This window comes from Chinchilla lanigera, unplaced genomic scaffold (genome assembly GCF_000276665.1).
Source record: "Chinchilla lanigera isolate Chin_1 unplaced genomic scaffold, ChiLan1.0 scaffold00046, whole genome shotgun sequence".
Taxonomy (NCBI): Eukaryota; Metazoa; Chordata; class Mammalia; order Rodentia; family Chinchillidae; genus Chinchilla; species Chinchilla lanigera.
Genome location: NW_004955447.1, coordinates 15,491,198 through 15,508,715, shown reverse-complemented (window position 1 = coordinate 15,508,715; position 17,518 = coordinate 15,491,198). Strand labels below are relative to the sequence as shown.

Here is a 17,518-nt window from a genome sequence, read left to right as displayed (position 1 = left end):
CTGGGATGTGGGAAAAGAGAAGGGAAAGAAGGAGAAATTCTGTATGTATATACAGGATAGTTAACCTAGTTGATCTACTGTCTCCTATTTCTTTGCTGAAAGAAAGAATTAATGATTTCTTGACTGATTAATATTGCATGCCTCTATTTGCTTTCCTGAGAAACGACTTTGAAGATATCAGTATGTAATACAATAAGCATTGTTAATTTCCTACCACTTTGTTGGTAACTCTGTATTGTTTGTATTGTTCTTTTGCTGTTTTGTAAATGGTTGTCTGTTTGTTAATGTTTTCCTTCTTTTACTTATAATAATAATAGATGAAGGATAAAATAAACATTTCTCTAAAAAAGATTGCAAATGACCACTGAGCACATAAAAAGATGTTCAGCCTCACTGATAAGGGAAATCTAAGTCATAACAACAAGGTATGACCTCAGGCCCACTAGAATGGCTATCATGTAAACAAAAATGAAACAAAGCAAAAAACAGAAAGTAACTTGTATTGTCAAGGATGTGAGAAACTAAAACTCTTGTGTTTTGGGGGTAAAAAAGACACAGAAACTATGGAAAGTAGTATGGCAGTTACTCCAAAATTAAACACGGAATTATGATATGTGAGCATATAACCAAAAGAAAGAAAAGCAGGGACTCAAACAGTTATCTGTGCAGCAGTTTTCACAGTCTCATTACTTACAATGACCAAACAGTGACAAGCACCCAAGAATCTGCTGGTGGATGAACAGATAAGCAAAATGTGACATATGCAAAGAATGGAATATTACCTAGTTTTAAAAAAGGAGAATTCCAACACATGCTACTGATGAACCAAGAGAACATTATATCAAATGAAATAAGCATGTTATGAAAGGAAATACTGTATAGTTCCACTTTTATAAGGTTACGCAGAATAGTCATGTGGCAAAGAGAGGTCCAGAGGTCTGGTTGACGGCCATGGCAGAGGAGCGAGTCTGAGCACACTCGGACTCGTCATGTACTCGGCACACCGAGTGAGTCACCCTGCCTAGGCTGTCCCGCTCTGACCTCTTACTTCTGCACAGCCCCTGGCCAAAAGTACTGCCTCCAAACCACGCCCCTAGCCCGCCTCCATTGCTACGCCTCTAGCCTGCTCAATAAAACGCCTGGTACTTGTGCAATAAACCAGATCTGCGCCATCAGCCTGGTTTCCAGTGTCTTCTTTGCACCGTGTCACCGCTTACCACGGGCCCAGGTCCCTCGACCCAAGGAGGTTCAACCTCATAGTCACATTGAAAATCACAAGGTAAAAGGGTGGTTACCCAGAGCTGGAGGAGACGGGGATGAGGAGTTTTTAGTATGTATGGAGTTACACTGCAGGAAGATTCAACAGTTTTGGACATGGGCAGTGATGACAGGTGTACAATGGTGGGAATGAACTTAGTGACAATGAGTTGCACCCTCATTTTTACACATGTGTGCAGTACATAATGATTACATTCACTGTGGGGAGTTGGTACGTAACATAAGCATTTAATTCTTTTTACTTCTCCTCTGTACTGTACCCTCGAAATGGAATTTTGTTACATGTATTATTACCATATTTAAAAAAGGAAAGTCTAAAAATGCAGAATAAAGATAACACTTTATATACAAAGTACTGTAAACATCTTTGGAAATCAGCATCTGACTACTCAAAAATCTCCACTCCATTTCTGATCCTTCTCTACAATGTCAGACTCTCTGGACAAATCCTCCAGGACCCTACCTTGCCTTCTCCGCTTTCTAAGAACTCGTGTCTAGTCATCTTCTCCTAACCCTACCTCACTCACTCTCTGTCTTCTCATCAGCAACACTGCAGCACCTCCAGCAGTGACAGTGAAGAGCCACCGCAAGCTACACTCTCCTGTTTCTAACTCACTTGTTTAGGGCCCCGCCGGAAACAACCGCAGCCACCCCGAAGGGACTACCAACTTCAAACGACACTCAGTGCTGCTGCATGCTTCTGATCAGCACTGCTGAATGTTTCTGGTGGCATCACTGACCAGCTCCTCACAACCATCCTGTACCTTCTCCACTGTTCTTAAATCTGTCTTCCTCTCTCAACTTACAGCCTCGCTTCATATTACTCATGCTATAGAAACGCATAGCTCTTAAACTGCCTACGAGACTGACTGCAGATCCCTACAACATCCACTTTCCTATTTTCCTACACACCATTTAGCATTTTCTGCTTTTCTTCTCAAACCTTCAGCAACTTTCCTAACCTGACACTGAGCTGGTAACTGGCTCCTAGCTTGCTCAGCACTCCTAGAAGCTCCCAGTACTCTACCTACTTACCTACCAGCTGGGCTGACCAGCATGAGATTGTGCCGAGGGAAGGGCGAGGGGAGCTAGGAGTTGAAGATGTATGTATGGTTACCATAATGAAGCATGGATTCATGATGGATCAAGAGGAGGGAAAGACACAAAGTGAGTGTGACTGTGAAAACGTGATATTCTCGTTACCTTTCTCTGGGTTGCCATAAATTATGGATCAGCCAAATCTTCCTATAATACTGGCTCTTTCAGAGTCCAACTTTTAGGCTCTGTCACAACTATTCAACTCTGCTGTTGTAGCACAAATGCAACTTACAGGCAATATTTGAACAGTTGAGTATGGCTATGTTACTTACGAACACTGGAATTTAAATGCAATATACCTCTCGTGTGTCATAAAACATTATTCTTCTGATTTCCGATGCAAAAAAATTTGCAAATTATGGGCCTCACAAAGTCAGTGAGAGGGTAAGAGTCAACCTGCTGTAGCTGAATAATGTGTCCCCCACCGAGGGCCAACCCTCCACCTATGTACCAGGCCCCACCTTCTCCCACCTACCCTAGCGCACCACTCTCGCGTTCCACCCCTCTCTCCCATCATCACTGTTTCCTTCCCCGTCACGTCACTCTTACTCGTATAAAAACACACTATTATTTGTCTCATCTTAAAAACACAAACAAACACCCATTGTACTGGCATTTTCTCTCTGAATTTTCTCGCATGTTTTCTCTGCTGGAAGCAGTAACGTGGAAAGACGGGGAGGAGGGTGGCCTCTGGCCGTCAAGAAATCAAGGCCCTCATTCCAGCTGCCTGTGATGAACAAAATGAGCCAACGAAAATGAATAAACAAAAAAAATTGAGGCAACAATCGCTAAGTGAAATCGCTAAATGAATTCTGCCCCAGCTGAACACAGAGATGACTCCTGTCCCCAGGGACACCATCCCTGCAGCCCTCGTTATGGATCCAGCAGCAGAGGGTCCAGCTGAACTGTGCCTGGACCCCCAGCCCACATTAACTATTAGATGAGAAATGCGTGCTGTTTTACATCACTGCTTTGGTGTAATCTGTCACACAGCAATAGAAAACCAATACTATTTCTATGGGATATAATAAAAAGGAACCAGAGTTCAAATTCCCACTATAATTTCCCAGCATGTCTTTAGGGGAGGTCAGTTTCAACGTTTTCTAAGTTGGGACATTCCCTACCAGGGAGTAAATCACATTTCATAACTCATATAAAGAACCTAGCCAGTGCCTAGCATATTAGGCACTGCATACCAGAAAAAATGGTACTTGTCAATCTGAGATGACAAGTATCTCTCATCCGATTATTGCTAAACGCCAGGGCCTTCAATTCTTTCTTAGAAGCAAATGAGAATTTAAATTAAATTAAAAATAAAAACAAACAGTAAAGTATAATCATACCCCTGTCACAACTGAGAAAATGAAGTATTTTAACAATAATCCTATCAATTGTTCGGTGTTTCACAGGGGAATAAATTAAATACATTATTTTAAAGGTGAAGAAACATACTTTGTCAGCAGCTGTCTCAGGAAGAGACTCTTCAATGCCAAGTTCTCGTCTTCTTTCAGCCCTTACTTCTGCATAACTGCAAATGGAAAGAGTCAAATTTTAGTGTTTGGTTATTTACTTAAAAATACTGAAGAGTTACAACAATTCAGTGTTTGTTAGGTGTCTCACTTGTTGTTCATCACGAATTCCAGACTATTTTCTATGCGCTACACAAACCTAAAATATTTCTGCAGGACACTATCTTAATCCGATTTGCGTTTTTCCAGGCATCTAAAAGTTTTATATGCTAGTATAAATATTCCACAACTATGTAACAGGTAAATTAAGAAGAAACAAAGGAAGAATATGTTTATCTACTCCAGTTTTCTCTCTGCATGACTGAGTTTGTATACAAAGGACAGTACAGCTTCTGCTGTAAAACATGAAACTTTTATCAAGTATGTATCTGCCTACTACCTGTATTGTATTTCTATATAATACCTACACATAAATTTAATAACATGTTGAAAGGATATATTAAAAACTGAAAAAAAGATTACTTTGTAGTTAAGTCATGAATTAAAATTACAATGTCAAAATCATTTAACAGGATGTTAGCATACTTCAGAAATTCTCTGAGAGCATTATTACCTTACTACAGTGTGCGTGCAAACGATAAACTCTGGCCTTGAATTCCACTGATGATAAGTGATATAATAGTGAGTCTGAAGCCAAATCCACTGTTGTCCTTTGGTCAGGAACCTATAATAACATGATTTACCTTTCCCATATTGCATTACTAAAAAGAAAAAAAATTTTTTCTTTAATCAATATTTAGTTATGAAGAATCTGTTTTTTAACTAAAACTAATCATTTACATTTAAATCTATAATACAACATGTATTCTGGCATTTCAAAAACATCAATTTTAAGAAAATGCTATTCTTTAGACCTAGTTTAAGATCCCCAGCAATTATCAGATCTTCCACAGTATCGAACTTTTTTCCCTCAGCACTGAGGATTGAACTCAGGGCCTTTGCACTAGGCTATATTCTCAGTCCTTTTTTTTTTTTTTTTTAAGTATTTTGAGACAAAGTCATGCTAAGTTGCTCAGTTGCATAGGCTGGGCTTGCACTTGCACTCCTCCTGCCTCAGCCTCCCACGGTGCTGGGAGTTCAGGTATGTATCACTGTACTTGGCTTACACAAGTGGCCAACTTTATAGCCAGTGACTGTTGATTTCACACTTTTCATACACAGTACACTTCCAAATACACAAAGATTCGCACTGCTGGCTTCCTCTTCCCTAGATGTACTGATGGTAACAACAGGAAGTAATAATATCGGAGATTCCCTCACCCGCATACTGTCAGGTCTACCTTTGAGGCGTTTAATTTTAAACCTTCACCAAAATCAGAATAACTTCACTGTCGGAAGTAACTGCTACGTGTAGTATTTCACAAAGCACTCTGCAGCTCTTACATTCTGAAGTTGTTTTTAACAGATGTTAAGGAGAAAAACGAGTTCTGTGGTTACATTAATCTGGGAAACTTTTCATTTTTAAAATTTACTGGAGTATTTTGATATATACAATTTAAGTTAAACCTGCTTCTATTTTACATATTTATAAAGATGGTCATAAGTCTGTATTTTACTGCCTATCATTCATAGGACAAGATTTTTGTTTAAATGATTTTGAAAAAGACACTATCACCAAAAATATTAAAATCTACTTACAGTGTTCATGACATTTTGCCAGATTTTCTAGGTCATCCACATGATAGTAATCATAGCCTGATGTTCCCAGAACTTCAAATGGCAAATATCCTATTATTGGTGGTGCCCTGAATTACATAGTAAAACAATCAAGATTGTAATTTTTCCATAAGAAACATTCCACCGATAAATAAATTTGAGTGGGCTTCATTTTTTGAAAAATGGATAATGGATTTGAAAGTTCTGATTAGAGAAAAAAGGTTGTCCTGAAAGCCTTTAGTTTGAAGAATCATATGGTAATTACCATTTCATGAAATTTACAAATGAAGTTACCTGTGATCTAGAAAGAGAAACTTCCATTCTAAACTATGTCTAGAGGTAAATTCTTCGTTAGGTTCTTCAACCGTACACATTTCCTGCAAATAAATTAACAATTAAAATTAAAGGTATTCCCCAGCTCTTAGGAGACTCATAAACATGACGACGTGAAAACCACTGTTAGGGCCCACCTGCAACCTCAGCACTCCGGGAGGCACGGTCAGGAGGACTGCCAAGGGCAAGCCCAGCCTGGGCGGCTCGGGGAGGCACCGTCCCCAACGCAGAGCATTAACCAGAGGCCTGGGGTGGAGCTCAGTGCAAAAGCCCTTTATTTAATACCCAGTATGGGGGTGAAGTGGGGATGGTTACTAAAGTAGGTGACTTTTACATTAGTACATTTTTAGTACACTTTAATTTCCTGCTACTAAAAAATACGGTGGGCTAGGGATATAGCCAAGCATTACAGTATTAGCCTAACATACACAAAGCTCTCTGTCCTCTCAGCACCTTCCACAAAACAAATTAAAAATAAAAACTTAAATGCAGCAATAACACCGAAATGCAGCTTTACAGTAAGCACTTCTCATTTTACACGTTACTTAGACATGATATGACTTCACTTTTAAAAACCTACAGCTCTCTTCACAGAGAAGGAAACAAATGTCATGTCTAGCCTTTGCTTTTTCCCTTTTAATACGTATTTAGGAGCACATGTCTGCACTACACAGGGACGGCTCTCACCGCAGGCATTTGACACATGCGCACGGTACGCCCTAACCCTTTTCACACTGCCTCTCTCCTCATCTCCAGGTCCCGCTTCCACTTGGAGCACACGTATCTCGTTCTTGCCTCGTATCTATCTTTACAGATATCTTTATTTTGCTCGTTACTTATACTTTGAAATAAACCATATCGTATTTAACTTTGTGGGTTTGATTTATGTGACTTAACATGTTTCCAAAGACCATCCAATTTCCTACAAAAGGTTTGAATCCATTCTTCATATAACAGAGTAGTATTCCACTGTGCGTAAGTACCACATTATCTTTGTCTTTTTGAGAAAGGGTCTGGCTATGCAGTTCAGGCTGGCTTTGAGCTCACTTTGTAGCCCTGGCTGGTCTCGAACTTGCTATGATCCTCCTGCCTCAGCCTCCCAAGTGCCGGGATTACAGGCATGTGCCACCATGCCTGGCAGTACCATATTTTCTTTATTCATTTGTCTGCTGTTGAACGTATATGCTGCTTACAAGATTTGGCTATTATGAATTGGGCTGCTATAAACACAGGTATGTATGTATCACTGTAATACTATCTCTTTAACTCTTTCGGGAAAATATTTTAATACTTTCAGGAACACAGGGAGAAAGCTGGGTTGAATGGAATTTCTGGTTTTAGTTTTCTGAGGAATTATACTAATTTCCGTAATACTTGTACCAGTTTACATTCCCACCAACAGGGAAGGAGAGTTCCTTTTTCACCACCATCTCCCAATACTTTTTATTTGCTTTCTTGATGACTGCCTTAAAAATCAATCAAAGATCTACATGTTAAAATGGAAACACTTAAGTGCCTGGGGATAAAGTAAGTAAGACTCCTGAAGTCATGGGTGTGAGAAAGTACTTTCTGAATAGGACCCAACTGCACAAGAAATAACAGCAAGAGTTAACAAATGGGATCCTATCAAATTAAAAAGCATCTGCACAGCATAGGAAACCACCCACAGGATGCAGAGACCACCCACAGAATGGGAAAAATTTTTGTCAGCTACAATTGAGACAGAGCACTAATATCTAGAATATATTAAGAACCACAAAAAAAGGACCCCCTCCCCCAAACAAAACACTCAGTAAAAAAACCGGCAATTGAAGTGAACAGACACTTCTGGGAAGAAATACAAATGGCCCATAAATACATGAAAAAAAATCTTCAATATGGCTAGCCATTACTTTCCTAACTTGACTTCTCAGTATCTCTCTCCTGGCTACCTGAAGGAACCCTAGATTCTGGTCATACTAAACAATGTATCACAGCTGTAGTCTGTATCCTCAAATGACCCCCTGCGCCACAGTGTGACAGCAAAGAGCTGAGGCACGAAGGAAAAGAAATCAGAATCAAGCCCCAGTTCAGTCATGTAACAGGTTATACTTCTGGCAAGCAACTTCTCAACTTCCCTAAGTCTGGGTTTCCTAGTATATAAAACAGGGATCATAACAGCATCTAACTCATACAGCTGTTATGGAAACTAAAATGCACGTAGAGTGTACAGCGCATAATACGTGCTGCCATGTTAGTCACATATATCACTTCCTACAAACAAAACAGAACAAAATAATGCTTTAAGAGCTTCTAACTGCTAACGCGGTAGGTACTTCATCCTATACCGTGCTGCCACCCAAATTTTAGATCGTAGCCTTGCCATCCACTGTTCAGTATTTCATTTTCCCACCTCCTTAAAAATCAATCATTTGCCTGTTGGTTCCAAGGGGAAAAATCCCCACATCGTTTAAATTTTGAAATTTTTAAGTAAACTGTAAGTAGTAAAATGTACCTGGACATTTCAAATTGTATTTTTTAAACTTTTTTCCTTTTATGAAGTGAATAATACACAAAAGCACCCTAAAATTCTGCACAAAAGTAGGGTGATGATTTTATATATAACCACTGGTTAACTGTAAAGGATATACACTAAAAATCAGCTATATTTAGCAAGTACTCTCTTAACTCATGGTTTCGAAAGTATCTCCCCATGCATATCTTAACGACTCACAGCCACTACTACTTCAATGTCTGCAGGGAGTTTCAGACTTTCTGGAGACAACAAAAAGTTACATAAAGACAGTTCTCCAAGTATGAGTACAATTCCCTTTGAGCAATTAAAATTAGAAACATACCTTGATGAACTGAGGTGTAGCCAGCCTGACAGTAGCTACAAAGCAAACTCTGTCTTCATAAGAAGGCCTATGTGTACGCTGTATGGTTCCTTCGAAACCATTATGTGCTGAAGTGGAAACTAGAACAGAAAGGAAGTATGTGTCATCAGCAATTCCAGCAAAACCTAGTTTTACTCACATTCACATATCTACGTGACGAGCCGAGAGAAACGCCAAGCTACAACTGTAAAAGCAGCAATTCAACTCACCACTGTTTAAAGACTTGAAATTTCCTATAAATCTCACGTATTCGTAAGTAGATGGCTCCTTTGGGTCTATTGTCCCTCGAAGCATATGGCAACAGAATTCCAACTGATTTTTTGCTGAAAGGTGGTAAAAAAAATCATTTATCTGTGACGTATCACACGAAGCAAGAGTATAAGAGCTGGGTACGTTCACAGTTGTTTGCGGAAGTCTTCAATGAAAGACACTTTCCTTGGTCATGGAAGTACGTACGGTACAGTTCGCAGACAAAGTCACCTTACGTGAGCGACTCACTGCTTCTCCACTGTCCTGCAGCCTTCCTTCGCTTTCTTCACAAAAATTTCAAGGAAAGCTACTCCTTCCCAGTCCACACCTGGCTCCCCCATCTCCACTGAGGACAGGCTTTCCCATCTTCTCTGAGACCAGGGCCATGCCACTCGCACTCCTTTAGGACCTACAAATTCTCCTTTTTGGATCCTTATTTTTTACTATTTTACATTTACTCGGGTTTTCCATCTCCAACCAAGCACTATCATGCTAATCTTTCCCGTATCACAGACCTCCTCCCTTTCCAGTATGTACTCGTTTCTGTGAGCTCATTGCCCTGAATGTCATGTACTGTGGACTTCATCCTCACACCTCTGTAACAGCTAACACTTCCACTGGCAATTTCAATAATTCTTCCTCCGTTTCCAGCTCTTCTTAAAATTCATACTTCATTTCCGTAACACGTACTTGCCTTCCTACCTTCTGATGACCCCTATCTCTTCTGGTAATCCATCTTTAAATTAGTGGCTTAACAGAGGTCCTTTTATCTTGATCCTCTGCCACCCTCTGTAGATCAGTCTTAGCTTATTACCTCCTGTATCTCTCCCAACTCTAACATTTTACATAAGACACAGTCTTGTACTCCTATTTGCTTTCAGGACATTTCCACTTGTTTGTCCTATTAGTGATTTAAATTTAAAGTACCTCAAAGTGAATTTATCTCTTTCTTCCTAAGTTAGTTGTTCCCCTTTGCCTCACATATTTTTATTTCCGTATCTCTACCCTCTGTTCGTGCTGATTTGGCATCTCTGCTCCCATTACAAATCCCAAACGAATCTGTCACTAAGACCTGGTATTTATTTCACCAAGGAAACTCTCCTAAGTCATTTTTTCCAACTAAGCGTTTAGTATCATCAACCCAGTACAGCACAATCACAAATGGTCCTGCATCTCCAGAACAACACTGACTCCTTATGCCTCCGCATTCCTGCCTCTGACTCATCCTCGCCTGCTGTTCTTCGACCAACACTTTCATCACACTCCTTCTCCACTCCAGGCCTAGGAGCTCCTTCATTCACTACATCAGGCCCCAGCTCTTCTTTCACTGGCATAGTGGATGGTTTCATCAATTCAACAGGTTGAAATCCAACTATCAGCATCTTCCCCAAATCCTCCCAGATGTGGGCAGCAGTGTCTAACAGCAAGTTTTAGTGCGCTGACTTACTTAGCACTCACATACTTTCCTCTCCATCCTCACGTACAATTTTTCTTTTTGTCCCCAGTATGGTCCTTTATGCAAAGTTTCCACCCTAGGCACTTTTCTCCCCACACTATAAAACCACTCAGCTCTTCACTGGCTCTCCACTATGTAAAAAATTAAAATTAAACTCCATAGAGTGAGACAGTACCTCTTTATAACCCTACTTCCTTCTCTAAACCCAAATTATATCATCTGTACCACCTCATTTTCATTTTGGCCAAAAGGACTTACAGCAATTTCCAAGCAATTTCCCCTGTGTGTTAACTTGTGTTTATTCTTCTGGCATGGAATTTTTTGACGGGAGAGAACATTTATGCATTGGTTGTTTAACCAAGTGATTAGCAAGTCATTCAACTAAGATTCTTTTTCCTGTCCAAAAAATAGTGTTGTTATCCTCACCTCTGATTTTGGAAGCAGAAGCCTAAGGTCTATCTTTCTGCCAGATGCATTCTGTTTTTTGTTTTGTTTTGTTTTGTTTTTACTGTGGACTGAATCTATGGCCTTCACACTGAGCTACAGCTTTTGTTTATTTTGAGACAGGGTCTTGCTAAGTCCCTAAGTTGCCCAAACTAGGCTTAAACTTATGATCCTCCTGCCTCAGTGTCCCAGTACACCAGAGGCTTTGACTAAGTTCTCCAGTCAAAATTCTGCCCCCTAAAGCCAACTCTTTCTCCTCTGTCCACCTGTTGAGATCTCTTAGGGTCCCAACTCCCAGTTCTTCTCTCCTTACTCTACATATTAACCTCAATTACTCAAGCAATTCAATCCATGACTCTGAATATGACTAGGCATATAACAGCCTTGTAAGTCTATTATACACAGCTGAAATCTTTTCTCCTCAGTACTGGATTTGAACAGCCTATTGGTCAATGTCATGCAAACCTCATTATAAACAATTATACAAGGCAAGAGCTCCAAATGGATTCTCCCGGTCTCTAGGTTTTAACTCCTCCTAAAAGATTATTCATTCATATCACAGATATACATACATATAAACTTCCATATGTAAGTTTTATATGTCTGTGTGCTAAGTACATGTACCTCAAATCTTAGTACACTATAGAATGTGAGGATTAATACAAAGAACCTCCAAGAGTATTAATGCCATTATCAGAAAGAGTGGAATTTTAAAACCATGGAAAAATGATAAAAGGTATCTAATAGCTAATCGCCAAAAAGTGATGTAACAATTCTGAATTTAACATAGCATGAAACTGAAGAAAACAAAGTGCTCTAATCAAACTGACTTGCCCAGTGAAGTGCAGGTGGGTCATGATTCCACAGTGTTTTGGGTTTCTTGGCCACAGGGACTACTGTGCACTATTCTTGGTACTTTTTAATAATATAACACAAGTGCCTGCACACTAGATATATCCAATAAGAGATTTTTAAATTCAGCTTAATAAATAACTTTTCTTTTTATTTAATATTTTTAAAAGAAATACTGAAATTGTCCCTACACAGTGAGTGCCCAATTGGTTAACAATGAGGAACATGAGACTGTTTAATTTTCTCCCATTAAATATAATAATATTTAAAAATTAAAAATACAATGCCAGGTTCCATTTCTGTGCAATGTATGGCATCATTATGGCACAACTATTTGCATTTATTATAATAAACATGGTATTTCAGTACAGTTTGGAACAGATTTTAGACTTTTAATATACACACTTCCATTTAATAATTTTTTTTTTAAATGTTTAAAAAGCACCTTGCGGGGCTGGGGATTTAGCTCAGCGGCAAAGCGCCTGCCTGGCAAGCGCAAGGTCGTGAGTTCGGTTCCCGGTACCGGAGAAAAAAACCAAAAAATAAAAAATAAAAAATAAAAAGCACCTAGTAGGGTATGAAAAAATGTTGTATTTTAATTAAGAATGTCTTTTTCATTATCTTTCAAAAGTAAAAGATAATTTTAAATACAACATTTTGGATTAATACAACATTTGGATTTTTGCTTAACAGCCACTACTTACATTTTAAATATTCAGGAGTTAATGAATCACTTTCCAGCAGATGGGTAGAGAGTATTTTATAAAACTCTGAATGTTCCCCTTCTGGGATAAAATTAAATATACTTTGATCCACAAGATCAGACTGAAAAAGAAATTTTTAAAAATAAAATAATTTAGTAATTCAAGAGACATTTAAAAAATGTATACTCACTGTTAACACAACAGAGGAGCACACGTTTAAATTTCAATCATCTATGAAAACCAACACATACCAAGTTACAGATTACATCCTTAAAAACCAAGACTGAGAAGTTAAAAGGTGCCTCTTATACCAGTGTTACCAGATTCATGATCAATATAATCTTGAAAGCCTGACATATTATTTGCGAAGCTGAGTTTCACCAAATTTAAACATTTTAAAATACAACTGAGCTAAGAGAGTTAATTGGCTACAAGGCACAACCTTAAAATTTATTCAAACCTATATTGAACAATGGGGCATATGTGACTACAAAAGACTAGCAACAGGCTAAATAAGAAGATACTTGATTTTGGAGACACTTCAACTGTCTAACATGTTCTTTCATTTTTATTTCACACTTTCTAAGCATCTATCTTATACTATAAACCGCTGTCAAAAAGTCATGTATAAAAAGTGCAACTAATATGTTAAGCATAATTCATAACACATGGCTTTAATCAAGATTCATTAATCAGCGGCAATGTGACAGCTGTCAAGATGCCTACACTACAGGACAGCCCTGGAATCGAAGATGGCTATATAGTACTTCCTGTCCCTGTGAGTAACATGAAACTCTGGTGACTTCACACTTCCTACTGAGTCCAGTCTACTCCACCTGACTTCTCTCCAAAGTGCTCTGTGGAGTCTTAGGGATGCTGAAGTACTGTCTCAAGGGCAGTGGAGGGCAAGGGAAACGAAGGCAGGGCTGCACTCAACTAAAGCAGCTCCACAGTCCTGTGCCCCTATTTTATACATCTGCAAACAATGCCACTGCTTCAACACCAAAATAGTAACAACGAAAGGGTGCCACTGCGATGGGGAAGGTGAGGAATGGTACGTCACTACTCACAAGCCACACATTCATTCTACCTTTTCTCCAGCCCTCAACCTCTGCCTCAGGAAGTAGATAGCCCTTCCCAACCTTCACAAAACTCTATCCTTCATCTTTCAAATAATTTCCTCAAACAAACATTTCCTTAACTTAAAAATCCAAAATAAGAAAAAATCCCTGTAGCACTCATTACAAGAATCTCTTTTTCCATAAAAGCATTTGTTATTTGCTGCCCCATAAATGAACACCTTTTTCTTCCTCCCTTCCAATCAAGGCACATTAACCTTGGTCCTTGCATGTAACAGTTATCAGTACAACAACTGATTTTGGACTGGAGAGTTATTTGATAATGGCTTAAGAGGTAGCCACACCAAGGTAACAATATTTTAACAAGGAATTCTTCTGGAAATATGGAAAGCTTCCAGAATAAACTAAAAATTAGGTATGAATAACAGAAATGCTAAACAGTTGTCTTACTGACACTAAAGTACCAAAATACAGCCACTGATAACAATGCAAAAACTGACAGAAAAATAAAAAACACGTGAAATAACTAAAAGTTTCATATCGAGAATGACTACTGTTTCTTCTACTATTTCAACAAATTATGATTCAACCTTAAAGCCTTTCTTTTGCAGCTATAAATTTACAGGATGTTTCCTACACACGGAGAGAAAATACGCACGGCTCCTATCACGAGCACAATCTCAGCACCGCTCCTCCCGCTCTGCCCCGCGTCACTCTATGCAACATCGCCTCCCCGAAGTCTCCACGTGAGGCGGATCAGCCCTGCTGCTGCTGTGACGTTTACTCAGTTCCCAGAGAAAAGCCAGACGGACGAAAAGCAAGTGGTAGCTATCTGGATCTTTTCATTTTCCTCCATCACTTTCTTTCCTTCCCTCCCTTCTTCCCTTCTTCCCTTGTCTGTCTGTCTTTCTCTTTTCTTTGAGACAGGGTCTCACTATGCAGTTCAGGTTGGCCTTGAACTCTCAATGATCATACTGTCTCAGCCTCTCATACGCTAGGATTACAGGAATGCGCCACTGTACCCAGCTACCCTCAATCATGTTCACGTAAAGGAAATACAAATCCTACTGATTTAGTTGTGTGACATTTCTAATTAGCTTAATGTTATCATTTAGTGTAACTTATAACTACTGCAATTATTTTTTAGGTAGACAAACAGTTAAACAAATGACTCCTACAAACAACAGTTGCTTTGAGAGTCTCAAGGCTCCCTTGAAAGAACATCAGATATATTTTTGGATTTTTTGGGCAGTACAGGGTTTGAACCAAGGGCCTTCAGCTTAACTACATCCCAAGCCCTTTTTATGCTTTGAGACAGGGCTTTGCTAAGTTACTAAGTTGCCAGACTGGGTTCAAATTTACCACAGTTTCTCAGAGTACTGAGATTAGGCATGCAGTGCCATGCCCAACTTGGATATAAAATATTTTTAAACAACTATATTCTTAGGTACAAGGTACAAAAATTCTGACCCTTTCAAATTAGCCATTACTGCCATCATGTAACAATCAATCATTGTGGCTCAGACAGTTAATAACTCAGAAGAATAAGTTTTAACTAATGAGCCCTTTCCCGTCAGTCCCAGAACATGGGCAGAGGATAAGATGCATGAGATGAGGAGGATGTTTTCTGCCTTGTTCTTTTCACATCTCTCTAATCCTCCTTAAGACACTTTTAGTTTTTGGTATACCACTACTAAATAAAAAATTATATAGTTTCTACAAATATGTAATTGAAAGAAAAAACAATACAATTTTCTATGGTTTAAAAGTATGCAATTTACTTGTTATCAATATTTAATCAAATAGAGGATTCTAAACCCTTGGTTTTCTTATTATACAAGTTTGTTTGTTTTTGTTTTTGTTTTTGTTTTTTTGGTTTTTCTCCGGTACCGGGAACCAAACTCACGACCTTGCGCTTGCCAGGCAGGCGCTTTTGCCGCTGAGCTAAATCCCCAGCCCCAAGTTTGTTTTTAACAAGAGTTGCCCAGGAGAATAAACAGAAGGAAGGAGATACTGCTTCTCAGAATCTCATTGTGGGTTTATTTTGCACTGTTACAATTTTTCAAAAGGAAGGCATTTTGAATAATTTATAAATGATATAAGAATATTTATACCACAGTTCCCAAACCTGAGAATTCATTTTTATTTATTTATTTATTTGGTTTGTTTGTTTTTCCAGTACCTAATCGAACTCACGACCTCACGCTTGCCAGGCAGGTGCTGTGCCGCTGAGCTAAATCCCCAGCCCCGAGAATTCATTTTTATTTTTTTTTTATTTTTATTTTTTATTTTTTATTTTTTTTGGTTTTTCTCTGGTACCGGGAACTGAACTCATGACCTTGCGCTTGCAAGGCAGGCGCTTTTGCCGCTGAGCTAAATCCCCAGCCCCCGGGAATTCATTTTTAAAACCATCAACTGCAGCAGAGCACTTAGCACAGTGTCTGGCATAGAACAGATGTTCAATAAATACATGCTGAGTAAAAAAAAATTCAATTCAGGTATTCATCACCCTACTCAAAATTGTACAAAATATATTTCTAATTCTTTATGTCTTTTTGGTCATACCGAAAATGAGTTGAATATGACCATTACTTTATTATCCTTTAAAATATTTTTAAAATTTTTATTAGTACATGTTTATGGTATGTAACAATTACATTCACCATGGGGAACTGGTACATGTGTATAGCACATCTTAATTTTTTTTTTTAATTTGATGTTTTCTTTTTTTGGTCTTTTTGAGACAGGGTCTCACTCTGCAGTTCAGGCTGGCCTTGAGCTCACTTTGTAGCCCAGGCTGGTCTCAAACTCACAACGATCCTCCTGCCTCAGTCTCCCGAGTGCTGGGATTACAAGCGTGCACCACCACGCCTGGCTTAATTCTTTTTTTAATCCCCTTTCTCTTCCATCTACTTCTTGGTCTTCTCCCCTTCTGTAAAAGTTCTGTATGTCTGTATTCTCTTTTCCATCTTTATTTTTAGACTTTGTATTTCTCATATAAGAGAAACCAAGTGATAGTTAAGTGTGTGCCTGAGTTATTTCACTTAACACTATGGTTTCAAGGTGCATCCACTTTCCTACAATTGATTCAAAGTCTGGGTCAATTATTTTTAGTGTTATTACAATTCATTCTTTTGAGAAAATTATGTATGAGTTCTCCTATCTGCAACAAGTATCTTTTGGAAATGTAGTTATTCTCAAGATATTCTGGGTTATAGCATCTTCATGAGACCAATTAAAAAGGAAACACTAACAAGTGAGCGTTAGAATGAAGAAGGGAAGAGCAAGAGGTTCTTCAGGTGGTAGCTGAATATTAGGTAGTCACAGTGGATCAGAAAAAATACAGCAATGCTAAAAGCAAAGGCATACCTGAGAGTTTTCATCCCTACTTGTCAGGCATCATTCAACACTGTACTAAAGGTTCACTTCCTAGTGCTTTAAAAGATTTAAAGCAGGCATTAAATAACAAAGACATTACAGGACTTGTATACTTACTGGTAAATGTTCAAGTAATGAAGTTACACTCTCAGACACATATATTATACTTCCATCTGTCATAATTGCTAAAAAAAACCCATCAAGAGCCTGAAATTAAACATAATGGTCAGTTAAATGAAATGAAAAAAGTATTTCACAGGACAGAAATAAGATAAATGACAAGATTGGGCATCTTTAAGGGCTTCTTGGGGGAAAGGATCACTCTCTGGTTAAAAAATTACTTCCTAGCTACCTGCTGGGTGGCTGGTTTCTAAAGACAGGGACTTAATGCTCTGTTTTTACTGCCATGTATACTATAAAATTCAACCATATATAACAGTACGGCTTACTGAAAGATGCTAACATTTCCAAAGTATACACACCACCAAGAACATGTCTTAGGCAGACAAACAAACACATTGCTGTATTACCGTTTCGTGCATGCTAACAGAGAAGTGTATGACTGAAGGACAGGGAGACACATAAG

The 17,518-nt window shown here is 38.7% G+C and overlaps 1 protein-coding gene across 12 annotated transcripts in view; it reads right to left on the bottom strand.

Moving 5' to 3' along the window:
- The window catches only part of Clock (clock circadian regulator), a 143,474-nt gene that overhangs the window by 29,254 nt on the left and 96,702 nt on the right, over window positions 1–17,518 (bottom strand). For all 12 annotated transcript variants that reach the window (XM_013518512.1, XM_005392891.2, XM_005392887.2 and 9 more), the window contains 8 exons: window positions 17,050–17,139; window positions 12,476–12,596; window positions 8,980–9,093; window positions 8,732–8,850; window positions 5,856–5,938; window positions 5,544–5,650; window positions 4,459–4,606; window positions 3,829–3,904 (listed from right to left, as the gene is read on the bottom strand). In XM_013518512.1, coding sequence (XP_013373966.1) covers window positions 3,829–3,904; window positions 4,459–4,606; window positions 5,544–5,650; window positions 5,856–5,938; window positions 8,732–8,850; window positions 8,980–9,093; window positions 12,476–12,596; window positions 17,050–17,139 — 858 coding nt within the window. The remainder of the gene's footprint in view (window positions 1–3,828; window positions 3,905–4,458; window positions 4,607–5,543; window positions 5,651–5,855; window positions 5,939–8,731; window positions 8,851–8,979; window positions 9,094–12,475; window positions 12,597–17,049; window positions 17,140–17,518) is intronic.